This window comes from Drosophila melanogaster, chromosome 3L, assembly GCF_000001215.4.
Source record: "Drosophila melanogaster chromosome 3L".
Classification (NCBI taxonomy): Eukaryota; Metazoa; Arthropoda; class Insecta; order Diptera; family Drosophilidae; genus Drosophila; species Drosophila melanogaster.
The window spans coordinates 13,450,665-13,465,547 of NT_037436.4; the positions used below are offsets into that span (position 1 = coordinate 13,450,665).

The 14,883-nt window shown below is 46.5% G+C and overlaps 2 protein-coding genes across 5 annotated transcripts; one reads left to right on the top strand and one right to left on the bottom strand.

The window, feature by feature from the left end:
- Positions 1 to 105: 105 nt before the first annotated feature.
- On the top strand, positions 106 to 14,875 carry CG10738 (uncharacterized protein). Of its 4 annotated transcripts, none has more exons than NM_168547.2 (16): positions 106 to 910; positions 9,309 to 10,021; positions 10,078 to 10,387; positions 10,447 to 10,697; positions 10,829 to 10,900; positions 10,975 to 11,120; positions 11,189 to 11,354; positions 11,438 to 11,443; positions 11,539 to 11,629; positions 11,694 to 11,881; positions 12,201 to 12,419; positions 12,478 to 12,582; positions 12,645 to 12,716; positions 12,781 to 12,955; positions 13,015 to 14,335; positions 14,395 to 14,875. In NM_168547.2, the coding sequence occupies exons 2-16, from the start codon at positions 9,599 to 9,601 to the stop codon at positions 14,600 to 14,602; spliced, it is 3,753 nt and encodes a 1,250-aa protein (NP_729905.2). In that variant the 5' UTR covers positions 106 to 910; positions 9,309 to 9,598; the 3' UTR covers positions 14,603 to 14,875. The 4 variants fall into 4 exon arrangements, with proteins under 4 accessions (NP_729905.2, NP_001246742.1, NP_648653.2 ...); NM_001259813.1 differs by having other exon boundaries at positions 12,240 to 12,419; NM_140396.2 differs by lacking the exon at positions 11,438 to 11,443.
- CG10116 (uncharacterized protein) lies at positions 5,544 to 6,574 on the bottom strand (the record flags this gene model as incomplete). The annotated part of the gene is made up of 3 exons (NM_140395.2): positions 5,544 to 6,291; positions 6,346 to 6,463; positions 6,523 to 6,574. The coding sequence occupies 3 exons, from the start codon at positions 6,572 to 6,574 to the stop codon at positions 5,592 to 5,594; spliced, it is 870 nt and encodes a 289-aa protein (NP_648652.1). The 3' UTR covers positions 5,544 to 5,591.
- Positions 14,876 to 14,883: the final 8 nt, after the last annotated feature.

Genomic DNA, 14,883 nt, shown 5'->3' on the forward strand with positions numbered 1-14,883 from the left:
CAATGGTGTTGAGAACTGTGGTATTTATTTGCAAGTCGCTTGGTATTTTCCAGCGCTTTCGGCGCGGTCCCACTGGACGCGAGTGTGTTTGCGAGTGCGGGACTTTCAAGACGCGCGCGAAGCTGCGGACAGTCGGATAGGAAGTGGAGCGGACTGGAATGCAAACAAGACGACGCGTGTCGAGTGTTTGTGATAGAAACAAATTGTTTTCGAATACGGTCGGTGCTCTATTTGTTTTGTGAAATACAATTGATTTCACCAGCGACTCAGAGGAGGATCAGGGTCGTCACCTCTTTTGCATGCCCGACATTCGCGCGGATTCGAAGTTCAGCTGGTGCGATTCGAGCAACAGGTGGCGGATGACGGATGGATGGATGGGTGGCTAAATGGATCGTGTCGATGGGCCACGGGATTTGGCGAAATTTGGTGCTGATAGACTTATAGACTGACATAGGCCCGGCATTATTATTTGTGGCCAAAAGGGGTCAGGCGGTGTGCGCGTGAGGAAATTGAATTGACTTGGTGGCCACCGGCGGCGGTCCGAAATCGAAATCTGTGTCGCAAATGTGGCACTAATAAATTATCGCACATTCGCGCGCCGCACAGCGAGTGCTTCATTAATGCAGGAATCGCAAATGACGGAGAATATCTAGTTTTGCAGCGGCACTGCGTTTGTTTCATTTTGCCAGGAGAACGTGACCAAACTTTCCAAGTGCCGCGTGAATTGGATCTACCCAGCCAATAGGTCTTAATAGAGCTAACAATTATTTTTGGTAGCCACGCTTCGCGAAGCTGGGCGCAAACAAAAAAGAACGCAAACTCCGTGGCCTATAAATATCGGTCTTCGGAATTACTAAATCCAATTGCAGTCCAATTAGCAGTCGGACGCCAATGAAGCGGCTGTGAAAGAGTAAGTACGATGCTCTTTTGAAGCAAATACTTGCAAACGTCGAAGTTTACACACCCTAACGATTAAAGAATGTTTAACTTAACTGAAACATAAAAAATTATGCTTAAATAAATAAATTGATGTCTTAATTTGCCAATCAGACTCTGTGACTCTAAACACACAGTTCCAATCAGACAAATTTTCAAATCTAATCTGCTTAAAAATAAACCAAAGTGATTGATAGAGTCTTATGTTGATAGCTATTTAACTGATATAGGCTATAATAGACACTTCCGGTGAAAGTTCCCTTCAATGCATTACAAACCATAGACTGCAGCGCATATACCCTCCAAAAAAAGAGAATCAAAATCAACAAACGCCAACAGTGCGTATGACAGTTCTTACGCAATTAAAATACCATCACTGGCTGTAAGATTTACATAAATTCGGCCTGCGAAACTGAAAACTGATAAGCGTCATAAAAAAAAAATGAGGGGCAGCAACAACAATTGGTGTGTGAACCGAAACCCGAAAGCCGAAAAGCCAGTTGGGGAAACAATGCCAAACTCGCACAGAGCAATGCATTTTTCCACAATTTATTTAAATTTCGCACAGTTGTTGCTGCTGCATGGCAAGCCCCGAAATGAGTCAGTCGCGTGGCGCTGCACTCGCAGTTGCACTCGCACTTGCATTCGCTGCATGCCAGCGCGTACTTCTTTGTGGCGACAGAGGCTGCGCCGTCATAAGCACTGTCAAATTGCGATCGCCCCCGAGTGGGTGGGGCGTCGAGGGGAGCTGCGGCGGCCGGTGGGAGGCGTCATTGGCCCACTGCTGTTGCTGCTGTTAGGCGCGCTTTTCTCTTGCACCTCGCTGCCCCGCCGTCACTGACCACACTCAACGCCAAATCGACAGTCGCCTCTGGGCACAGTCGGGGTCGAAAAAGTAGCACTCATTGCATGAAAATCATTGAATACCTTCTCAACTCATCAAAATTAAGTGTTATGCAGAAGTATGGCATTTCAATTGTTTTAAAAGGGTCGTAGATATTTTGAGAAGATATATGATATATTCACTAACTTAAAACATAGTTTTGTTAAAAAGAACTGATTTTTAAAAAGCATTTTAATCTCTAACACGTTATCAATATAAGAGATACCTTGCAAATTGTATTCTAAAAAAAATCAGCCAAATATCTTATTAGCTTACTTTCCCTAACAGTTCGTTTTGATTTCATTTTAAAAATGGGCTGAAGAATACCTGATATTCCAGGTCACCATAATTTGTTTTCCAATTGTTAGCAACTTTGTGTTACTTAAATAACTGCTCCATAAATGTTGGTCGATTATCAATAATTTAGTTGCTATTATTTTGCGCACTACGTCTTAGCTGTCTGTCTAGCAACTTGAGTGCTTTGCGTGTGGCTTTTTGGAATTGCATTCGGCAAACGCAAAATGATGGATGATTGATGCTCGTGGCCAGAATGCGCATTAGTCGTGGATTAGACGGCCTTTGGGCGGCGCCCAAACTTGGCGGTTTTTGCACATTACGATTTTATTTTTGGCCCGCAATACGAACGGTGTTATCAGCCACGTCACCGACGCTCACGCACTTAAATTTAAATAGTTAAGTACCCCCCAATATATATAAAACTAATACTGCTGATTAGCGGCGAAACGGGGCCAAGAGATTATGCGTGCTGTGGAGAGGATGTCCCTCGACGGAACGCAAATTACCCGCAAAATTGCTCCTTCATCTATTTACATACATGAGTATGTATGTATGTAAGTATCCCTATGTATATAGGGATTTTAGACCGCACTGAAAGCACTCTCTACCTGCATGTCATTCGCACCTTTGACGGTGGCGGTGTCATGGAAATTTAATTAAACCTTTATGCAGATGGCTTTTCAATCGCTGGAGCTACAACTTTGCCTCATTGTTGGACAAACGCCCGCTTATCATCTGCACGACAGCTCCAAATGTAAAACACCTTGGGGGCGTTTCGGCAGGTGGGCGGTTGAACGACATATGTTACATTCAGCTTTTTGCGCTTATCAACAAGAATGGGCCAAACGGTTGAGCTGGCGACAAAGAGCCTCACCCACAGTTGGCACACTTTTTTGGGGGCTTCCGTTACTCCGCTCCATTCATATAGAAAATGTTTTCAGGGGGGGATGGTATGGACGAGGGTTTCCCTCGGGTCGCAGTTGGTGAGCCGTTCAAATGGCATCCCATAAAAACGTTGTACAGAAATTAACATAGCCATAAAGAGGCGCAAAATTCGCCAGGGGGCAGGAGATGGAGCACCTTAACAACACGCGTGTTGGGCCCCCACCAAAGTAAAAAAAAAGGAACTTTAATTGATAAAATGAGGGCAGCTGGGGAGCCGAAAGATTCCTTATCAATTCCAACTTCCCGAATTCAAACGCATTCCTGGCCTCATTAGCATTACCATTAGAAAGGCAGGCGAACAAGGAAAAAGCTGAAATAGCAGCTCAAAGCGAAACAAAGTGAAATGAAAACGAAATTGTTGCGACTTAATTTCTCCTACACATTGTGTAATGGCTATATTTTATGCTTGCAATGTTCTCGATGGCGGGAGTTGTGGCAAAAACACAGAAACATAAATTATATAGCTTGGAGTCGACTAGGAGATACCCTCTGCAAAGTAAGGGAGTCTTGAAAGAACAACAAATAGCAGTCCACATTTTCTATTTATGTTTTTTAAGTATTATATTTATACATATATTCTCATTCATTTTCTTATCTAAACAATCTGTCTATATAACTATTTAGTTATATTCCAAATTTTCCATATTTATTAAAGTTTTAATAGTCGGCTTATGCGGAGCATAAACGGTTAAGAAATTAAATTGGTCAAACTTCTTGAATATTCGATATACCCCTGTTCCCTGCAATCACCCAGTAAAAAAGCAATGGACATTTAGCTGGGTTTGTGGTGTGCTGAGGTTGGTCACATGACGGCCCACCTCCAGACCCATTATTGGATCCTGCCGAGCTGTGTGGTTGCTGGGGCGGGTGCTTCTATTTTATGGCCTGACATTTAATGCTCAGCCAGTGAATCCGAAACGAAACTGAGATTTCCAGCAGGCCGTTCTGAGGCCAAGTGCAGGCAAATGGAGAAGAGGAGCTGAGCCGGCGCCGGTGGGTTTAATGCCCGCTTAACCCACTTCGACTGACAAATGTGCAACTTTAAATCTTCGCCCCAAAACACTTGCGAATAAATCACGCGACTTGCGACAGAGGAGTTGACTGCTCATCCGCGTCCGAGAATCCAACACTAATGAAACCCCAATTAGCGGTGCCAAAACTTGTGCATATTTTTAGGCGCTCGCTATCGCGAAAGTTGAGCGCTCTTATCAGCCGGCAATGGATCATCATTAAGCGTAATTGGCTAATTGTCTGATATCCACGAGTGATGATGGGTCATAAAGGCGCTAGGTTTCGTAATGAAGTGACCACGAGTTGGATCTTTCGTTGGCCTTTAAGGGAAATGAAATCCGTGCAAAGGCAACGTGAGGGGGTTGCTCGAGAGGATTGGCCCAGTAAACTTGCACCGGGCACGCAGCAAATTGGTTTCGCCACAAACTTCGGTTCCGGTTCAAGGAAGTAGCACCAGCAACCGGGCAGGCAGTCCGGGGTAGTTTCTAACATTCGTGGTACACATTCCCCGAAAGATAAACTTAAGTACATCGCATTTAAATGCAATTTGTGACAGTTTTCCTTTAGCGCGACTTTCAAGTGACACGCACACACCAGGGTGCGATTTTTCTGGGCGGTGGGTGCTTTTTGGACTGCTATCGAGTGCATTTCGAGGAGTAATATGGGGGTGGCCACCCGGTTTGGAAAAAAGTTAAGGCATGCCGTCGCACAAAGGAATTTTCCTATAATATTGCACGGAAATATGCGCAACAACTACCATTTTGGAGATGGGCCACGGGTCACGAAACGCTATCGTGGCGGCTACTAACTTACTAAAATGTTTTAAAACAAATTAATTAACTTTCCTGACAGCATAAATTTGTAGATATAACTATTCTTCACTTTGGAAATAATTAATTTTAGGTAGCTTCTCACATGCATTAAAGCAAAAAAACAAAATAAAGGCTAGTGGTACATTTATAACCAAAAGAAATTCGCCCTAATTTTCTTTTTGACCAAACCTCTTTTTTTCCATGGTATTCCCCTTGTTTCAATAAAAACCATTTAATAATACGATTTATCTGAAGTTATCACGAAGCTCACGCACTCCCCATTGAGTTCTCCTTCAGTGGCATAAATCTGCCTCAATTCGGATATATAAGCAAATCCTTGAAGCACACTCAAAGGAGCCGATTGCCGATAAAGTTTTCCTTTTCCATACGTTGACTGGATCGTCACTTCAGACAACATCTGGCATATGGAAAGGGGAAACTTGTGAACTCCGCCTATCTGTGCTCCTGCAACCGTTAAGGGAAATGAGATAAGGACGAGGACAAGGACGTGCGTCAAAACTTTGGAAGGCAAGACCTTTTAAATTGATTTTAAAATAATGAATGAGCCCAGCGCCTGACGCACATCAATTTTGGCACTTGCTCATCGCCGTATGCCTCCTCTTTCAACCATCATTGCAGCAATGACTAATGACAAAGTTGCTCCTTTGTTTCCTTTATTCGTTTGGCTTTTTTATTGGATCCGCAGCTTACAGGAAGCTTATGAAGTATGCTCCACGGGAGAAGGGTGAGGACTGTCGGGTCTCCAGGAAATAGATGCCTGAGGCAGGCTGCTCCTCCTCCTGTTTTTGGCCCATTTTGTGTGTGGACCAGCGGCAGCTGGAGGCACTTAAAGTCTCCACCGAACCACAACGGGCGCTCACAAAGTCATTCTCCGGCGACCACATCTCGGCGAGCAGCTCGAAGGCTCTCTCGTGCGAACAGGAGTCCGTGGTGCAGCCAGGCTGCGTTTGTCCTCCGTTGGGATAGTAGTCCACATGACCCAGTCGCTCCCAAGTGCCCTCTCCTCCGGCATTTGTGTGCACAACCTCCACAAACTCAGCATCGGCTTGGGACAGCTTGTGGTCTAGTTCCGCGCCAGAGGAAGGATCAAGAGCTGTAATCTGCGACAACTGGCGACCCAGGTCCTGCTGCACCTTGGCAGCCACCCCACCTGCCAAATGGGCGCCCTCCGCGAAGCCCACGACCAGAATGCGATCCAGTGGCATATCGAATTGATTGTGTAGAACGATCACCAAACTGGCCACGCTGTCGATGATCTCTGTTTCATCATTGGCTTCAGATAGATCAACACTGATTATATTGCTGTCCTGCTGCTGAAGTCGGGCAGAAACCACCGCGGGGATTTCCGGCGAGGAGATATTGCCAAGCCAGCGGGGAATAGTTACGCTAAAATAGCAAAGGTTATTTATTGGGCAATACTTAGGTAAACAGATGACTCACACTGTTGGATCTGCGGCATAGAAGGAGCTCCTTACCAGAGCCTCCACTTCCGCCTCGATTGGCTGTGCATTTTCCTGGACGCGACGTGTGTTCAGGAAAAATCCAGTCTCTCCGTAGACTGAAAATGTTTCATGCATTTAAGTTCTTGAGTATTTATTTATGTACCGCCTTACTCACCCGCTGCTATTGTGAGGGTCAAAAACAAAGCTAGTTGTACTCCGGTCTGCATTCTTAATGTAACTGAAATGAAATTAGTAGTATTCGTCTGAGGCATTCCTTAAGAGCTCGATAAGATAACGATTAGGAGTCTCATTTTATGACGTCTGATAAGCGATCGATGGTCATCTACGATCACTGATGGATTGTTCAACCCTAGCTGCTAAACTCAAAACACTTTGCCACTGATTTTCACACGTTCCTCGTCGAATTTCGTTCGTATTTCTCTCACGCTCAAATTGTTGTTTATGGCTCTTGTAGATTGTCAAATTAATCAGCGGCAGCGTAGCTGCACAGCAAGTGTCGGCACTCCCCTGGCCACCACTTCATCCGCTTCGGCTGCAGCTGCATTTGCATGGCAGACAAATTGCATTTAATTGCCTGACAGCCTCAAGAGGCGAGGGCCACCGGCACTCGGAGTGGGCTGTGGCTCGGAAAATGTGTAGCAAACTTCACGCCAATCCCCAATCCGTCAGCTCCTCCGTCGCCCCCCTGAATAGTCACTACTGCTCCGCCATCAACGTCAGATGGCAGAACAATGAAAATGGCAAATTAAACTAGAAGTGCAATGCTACAGCTTCACTGCGAAGAGAAATCGTTGATACCTATCACTATTGATTGAAGTTTGAAAACAATTTACATAAATCATAGGCTAAACAATTAATATGTTTGAAAGGTGCAAACATTCTCAACAGAAGCTTAAGAAATATACATTACGCAAAAGAAGCAGCTACAAGATGAAAGCAAGCTTAAATCTTAGATTAATAGTATAAACTTCATAATAAATTAATTGATACTCTTAGATATCTGTATACTTCAGGTCTGTTTGATTAAGCTCCTAGTTTTCTTTAATGGCATAAATTGTTTATTTTGTTATCAAACTACATAATGCAGGGAAATAATTGAAAGAGTTATTTGCATGCACTGTTGGATACATGATACCTGGCCGTGTGTTCGATTAGGCTTGTGTAAGCCCAGAGAGAAGCTCTGATGGATGCAACAGCAGTTGACACAGTATCCTTGGGCAGCTTAGGTATTCGGACGAATTGGGGCGGAAACAAGAACTTAACGTACTCCCGCGGCTTTAGTTTTGGGCTACCCCCGACCGTTTGGCGGATAAATCGCTTGCGAAATTGTTGTGTCAAGTGCAGCTGGTGTGTCCAAACTCACTCTTCTTGGATTCAGAATTCTGGGTGGAGGGCACAACAATTAACCAGGAAGGAGAACCGGGAACTCTTCTTGCCGGCTCAATGGGCACGTCACGGGCTTTCGCTAGATTTACGGCCAAAGGAGCGTTATTAAACGATGCCAGTGCCGATGGCGGCCACTTGTAACGTTGTTTGTAGCCACGACAAAGGATGGGGAAAAATGGTTACCAGGGTTAGCTACTTGTATTAGCATAAATAGAACGGACTGCCGCACGCAACGCTTTACAAGACCAATAAGGGAGCGCATCCCGTCCAGGAACAGTGGGGAATTTTTAGTATTGGGGTCAAAGGGAAAAGTCAATATGCCAGGCTAACTTTCAAGTGGATTCTGGAGTGCAGCGTAGGAGGAGAAACAAGGGTGGCTGCTGCTCGAGTCAATATAATAAATTACTGTGATAGCTTCAAGAAGTTGCAAAGGTTCTGCCAATATTCAATATCGCTCCCTGAATCCACAGGGCGTGTGAAAGAAGCAATCAGCTATGGGGAGTGGGTCTGCGGGTCCAGTGAGAGATGTGCCAGACAAAAGGCAAACAAAGACATTCCAAAAGGAACCAGGGGAGTGAGTGGATTGGGGATTGAGGATTGGGGTGGCGGCTCTATCAGCATCTTTCCATGCAGCAACCCAGGAAAAATCACACGTGATGCGTCGCCATTTCTCATAAAAATTTCATTACATTGACCGAAATGTGTGGCAAGTTTAATATCGGGGCATTTCAACACATTGTTAAGGTTGCACACATAAGGGAGCATCCAACGTAATGGCTCTATGTACTTTATCAGCCCTTGCCACGCCCCAAAAAACAATTAGAACTGTGATAAACGAGCTTCGACTTAAGTTCTTTATCCATTCAGCGAGGTGAACTTCTTTATTACCAAACATTTCGTTAGAAAGAAAAAAGCGGGTCCTTAACGCAATTTTCTCTATGGCATTATTTTTAAGATGACACGAACTTAAGTTCATCCAGACAAATTAAACTTTTACATCCTTGTTATTACCGAATTCGTCTAAACAATTTGAGTTGGCAAGTTTATTGCAAACAACAAAAATTGTATGAAAGCCATGAAGTTAAACCAGCAACTTGGTTTAACCAAAATGTGTTTACTTGTCCGGCTTTCAATAAAAATTCAACCATAATTTATGCAGATCACTTAGAATTTAAGCTGTTGCAAAAATGAAGGTTTCTCCTCAAAGAAAAATTCCAGTAACACCCTTAAAATCTCTAGAAAGATTAAGAAATGTATACTGTATTAATTGTCTTAAGCAAGTGGCATGTGCGTAAGTGTATATAAATGAAATCTTGTGCGTCATTACGGCAGCCATCTTTTATGGTGCCTCCGCCAAAGTATCCAGCATTAGTTTATGTGTTATTTGCCCACCCATATGGATGTTGGCTTTTGGGGAGGCAGGGCGTACTACATCACCATGTATGTGCCCCCGCATAAATCAGAGGCACTCCTGCATGACCCAGCCTTGTCCTTGGGTTGTTCTCACAAGTCTTGAGTAAAACGATGTTGTGATTAAAGTCCTCTTACTTGCAGAACAGGAAACGACTGACGGCAAAGGGAGTTGGCCAAGACGAGGACGCAATTAACCAGACGGGAGTGGGCACACCCACAGCAAAACAAGTAGGAAGTGGATTCGAAGGAGAAGGGAGCAATGCAAACTCAACAAAAATGTTGTTGCATCTCCTCGAAGGATCAACATCTGTTGCCAAGGACACTGTCACACAAAGGAGAACCCTCATCAGTTGCATGAAATAATTCCGTTTAAATTAAGCGCCCCCCTGACAAAAAGGAGCAGCATTTCACGCGATTCCCGTCCCCGCGTAATGTTTGCTCACCCCTGTCCTGCTCCAGCTGGAAACTACCACTCAGGACTGCTGCATCCACTGCTCCTGCTCCTCTTTCTGCTCGCTTTTAGCAACTTCCGGCCGACTCATGGAGAGGTCTTCACGCTGGGTTACCTCACGGCCTCGCAACGGCGGCCGGGAAACCTGGACTACAACCGACCCGGTCTCACCATATCCGGCGCCATCTCGCTGGCGGTGGAGGAGGTGAATGCCGGACGACTCAGGGATCGGGGTCATTCCCTTCAGTTCGTCGTGGCCGAAACTTACGGTGAGGAGGTGGTCAGCATCCGTCAAACGGCGGCACTGTGGACGCAGCAGGTGGCCGCCTATATTGGCCCCCAGGAAACTTGCGTACACGAAGGTCGCATGGCGGCCGCCTTTAACCTGCCCATGATATCTTATGTAAGTCAGCAGTAAGAACTTGTGCAATATCTTTCATAATACGTTATTTCCTACAGTACTGCACCCATCGGGATCCCTCGAACAAGGCTGATTTTCCCACCTTTGCCAGGACACGTCCACCGGACACGCAGATCTCCAAGTCCGTAGTGGCCCTTTTGCTGGCGTTTAACTGGACGCAAGTCAGCTTCCTTTACTTGGACGACGCCAGTGGTCAGTATCAGCCCGTGGCGGAGACCATCCTAAGCACACTGACTGATGCCGGAGTCAGTATCCGGGACATTCGCACTTGGAATACCATCTACCATCACGGATTTATGGACAATCCATTTGAGGCGCTGGTGGAGCAGACCTATGCCAACACGAGGAGTAAGTAGGTCTTGTAGTGGAAATTTCATGCATACTAATCACATTTCATGTGCCAATAGTCTATCTCATTTTGGGTCACTACTATGAGCATGTCGGACTGATGGTTAGTCTCCAAAGAAGAGGAATTCTGTCAAAGGGCGACTATTTCGTAGTCGGCATAGACATTGAACAGTATGATCCGGCCAAGCCAGAAAAGTATTTGCGAGGACTCCTGCTGGAGGATGTGGAGCCATTGGCCGTGCAGGCCTTTCAGTCATATCTGGGCATTGTGCCCACGGCGTCCGTCTCCTTTGCCACTTTTGCCAATGAGGTTTGTCCGCTGACAGGTCCGGACAGTGATGTGATTGATGCGCTGCATCCGCCTTCCGCACGTCTCATAATTGTCGGGCCTTTCGCCACATTGACCACACATTCTGACCCTCATTCCGTTTTGGTTTTCAGGTCAACAAATACATGGAGCGACCGCCATTCAATTTCCCCAATCCGCTGGGTCCCTTCGGCGGAGTAAAGCAGGTTCGTCTCCCATGAAACCGAAGACGAAACCCAAAACCATTGACTGACCTCCAACCTCTTCTCTTCCTTGCCAGATAAGCGCCGAGGCTGCCTATCTCTACGATGCTGTGCATCTTTACGCGAAGGCCTTGATGGAAGTCCTGGATTCGGGCGGAAGACCCAGGAACGGCAGCGCCATTGTGGCGGCCATCAAGGGTTCGCGATATCGCAGCGCCATGGGGTGGGTGTTGGCCCATTTGACAGCTAATCCGGCAATTGAGCTAACACACATATCTATTTTTGTTTCAGCTATCACGTCTACATCGATGAGAATGGCGATGCAGCTGGAAATTATACAGTATTAGCAAGAGGATCCGTGCGAAATGGTCGCAATCAGACTGTCCTGGGCCTGCGACCCGTGGGAACCTTCATTCACCGGAACAGCAGCTTGAGCAGCATCAGCAAGGCGTTGCCCGTAAGTAAATCCATGTTTTTTAACATACATACTCTTGTAACTTGCTCTCTGCCAATCCTCCATAAATCGCTTGACCCGTGCAGCACCAGGTAAGCGCTTCTGCCTGGCACAATTAATCACACACCTCGTTTTGTTTTGCCCCCTGTGTTTTGATTTAATCCTGGTTTCCATTGGTTTACCGCAGAATCTCAAACTGTTCAGCCCCATCGACTGGGTGGGTGGCACGCGACCAGCAGCTGCTCCTCGGTGCGGATTTGGCGGCGAGAAGTGCGTCAGTGAGTATGGGTGTTTACTGACCAATTCTGTGAGCTTACCATTTCACCGTCTCTCGAATCGCAGATTACACTGGCGAAATTTCAGCGGCCATTGCCGGAGGTGCCCTATTGCTGCTCAGCTTGGTCTCGCTGGTCCTCTATCGCAACTGGCGGTACGAACAGGAGCTGGACAGTCTGCTCTGGAAGATTGACTTTCGTGAAGTGCAGATCCATGAGAACGAACGTGAACAGCAAAGTCAGAAGCAGACGCGCGTAAGTCCCAGTGCCTGTCATCTTAGTGCGATGGTAGTGACGCTTAGCCTAATGGCAGGCAGTACACTGAGCCTTAAAGTGATATGTTATCGATGCTTAAAAGTATCTCAATTTAAATAAGTAGTAGTGTTTCTTCAAAATTTATCCTGGGAAACCATGATATAGCAAAATGTGGGCTGTACTTATTAGGTTATTTTAAAGTGCATGCAGAAGGACCATTTAAGCTGCATGTATTTTATTTTGTGAGACTGTGTTAGCAAAGGCTCATATATTCCTCCTGTTAAAGACTCTTCTCCCGCCATTGCATGTCTGACAATAGCACTTGCTAAATCACTTGCCGCGTCGTCTTCCTCCGCAGTCCACCCATCCACTGATACGCACCAGCCAGGTGAGCCTGAGCTCCAATCCGGACGCCGACTTCCGCTACACGACAATCTTTACGCCCATCGGACTGTACAAAGGTCAGCTGTATGCCATCAAAAAGGTGCGAAAGAAGAGCGTGGACATCACCCGCGAAATGAAAAAGGAGCTAAAGCTGGTAAGACGAATAGTTACGGTAAAGCATAATCCATTTAAAATGTCCTAACCTATTCCAGCTGCGAGATGCCCGGCACGACAATATATGCGCCTTCATAGGCGCCTGCACGGATCCGCCAAACATCTGCATCATCAGCGAGTACTGCACCCGCGGCAGCCTTAAGGTCAGTCGGTCAATCAGTTCCCTGAAAGACCCAAAGCGACTCCCACTTCCTTTTCATTGCAGGACATTCTGGAGAACGAGGACGTCAAGCTGGACAACATGTTCATTGCCTCCATGGTGGCAGACATTATACGCGTGAGTGCTGTAACATTATACTAATGGCCGACCCACCCACTGACCTCTTTCCCCATCCTGGCAGGGCGTCATCTATTTGCACGACTCGCCCATTCGCTTCCATGGCGCTCTATGCACCTCCAACTGCCTGGTGGACTCCCGATGGGTGGTCAAGCTAACGGACTTTGGCCTCTTTGCTTTCAAACAAGGAATTGAAGACAGCTCCACAGATATGCAGCATATGTCGGCCAAGTGTCTGAGTGAGTTCGCTTTTTTAAGTAATCGGCTTTAAAGTTTTTGAATACCTTCCCTGTTTCAGAGCTTCTTTATCGAGCTCCAGAGCTGCTGCGACAGGGTCCATCCTCGCTGGTGATGGGCACACAACGAGGGGATGCCTATTCCTTTGGCATTCTCCTGTACGAGATGCATGTCCGTAGAGGACCCTTTGGTGAGACGGGTCTGACACCCATGCAGTGCCTGCAAAAGGTTCTTCAGCCGCAGGATTACCTTAATCCATACAGACCATCTTTGCAACCGCTGGAAACGGCCTTTGACTGCGTCAGCGAGTGCCTGAGAGAATGCTGGGCGGAGAGGCCAGAGGATCGTCCAGATTTCAAAACCATCCGCACCAAACTAAGACCTCTGCGAAAGGGGATGAGACCCAACATTTTCGACAATATGATGGCAATGATGGAGAAGTATGCCAATAATTTGGAGGCTCTCGTTGACGATCGCACGGATCAATTGCAGGAAGAAAAGAAGAAGACCGATGCACTGCTGCACGAAATGTTGCCGCGCTGCGTAGCTGACCAGTTGAAGAAGGGTCACAAGGTGGACCCCGAACACTACGAACAGGTTAGCATCTACTTCAGCGACATCGTGGGCTTCACAGCGATGTCTGCCGAATGCACCCCGTTGCAGGTGGTAGATTTCCTCAACGATCTGTACACCTGCTTCGATTCAATTATTGGCCACTATGATGTCTACAAAGTTGAAACTATCGGTGATGCTTACATGGTGGTCTCTGGACTTCCGCTGCGCAATGGTGACTTGCATGCTGCGGAAATAGCCACCATGTCGTTGCATCTACTCAGTGCCGTATCAGAGTTTAAGATCCGTCACCGGCCCACAAACCGCTTGCTCCTGCGGATTGGCATACACTCGGGTCCCGTTTGTGCGGGTGTTGTGGGTCTGAAGATGCCACGTTACTGTCTTTTCGGGGATACTGTAAATACAGCTTCCCGCATGGAGTCCAGTGGTGTTCCCCTGAAGATTCATTGCAGCTGGCAGTGCAGGCAACTGCTAGATAGGCTGGGTGGCTATCACTTTGCGGAGCGTGGCGTCATCTCAATGAAGGGAAAAGGTGATCAGCGCACTTACTGGCTGCTGGGCGAAGATGAGGAGGCACGCACTCGTCGCACCTATGAGCGATCTCAGAGACGCGGATCCAGGGCACTCAACAAGTTCATCCAGGGCACCATAAAGCAGGCCCAGGAACAGGCCAACGAGTACGGGATACGCTCCTCCCTCAAGCAAAAGAATCTGCCCAGAAACTCGCTGACGCGCTCTTCCAGTCTGGAGTCACCCAAGAAGCTACGATTTGCTGCTGGTAGCCTCCTGGAGCATCATCGCTATCACAGGTTTGACAACATTTATTAAGTTAGCAAAAAGAAATGTTAAAAATTCTTTTTTCCTTTAGTGACGAGGCACTGCTGGAGGTGGACTCCTACACGGGACTGCGCCGTTCCTCGGGAGGATCCACACAGTCGCGCTATGAGGAGACGACCCTATCGCTGACCCTGTCCTGCCAAAGTATTGAAATCGTGGGTGGTCAACATAATAAAAGGCGACCCTCCTCTTATCCCACTGCCAATACGCCACTGCTGATGAACCACGTGGAGGTTTAAGGCAGTGTCCTAGTACTTATTTAACCCAGATACAGGGATCTTAGTGGAATTTGTGTTCAGTATGTTTAGCCAAGTATTTGTATCGCTTTTAGTGTCGTACGCAGATCCGTAATCCTTGGAGTCTGTTATATAATTGTGGTAACTGTAGCATCAGCATATTGTGAGAGTGATTATAAATCTAGTCGTTGTTTAAACACATTCATGCGCTAACCTAAATCAATTTAAAATAGTCAATAACCTGAACTAAATGATATAAATAAAGATTAATAAATTAAACGACT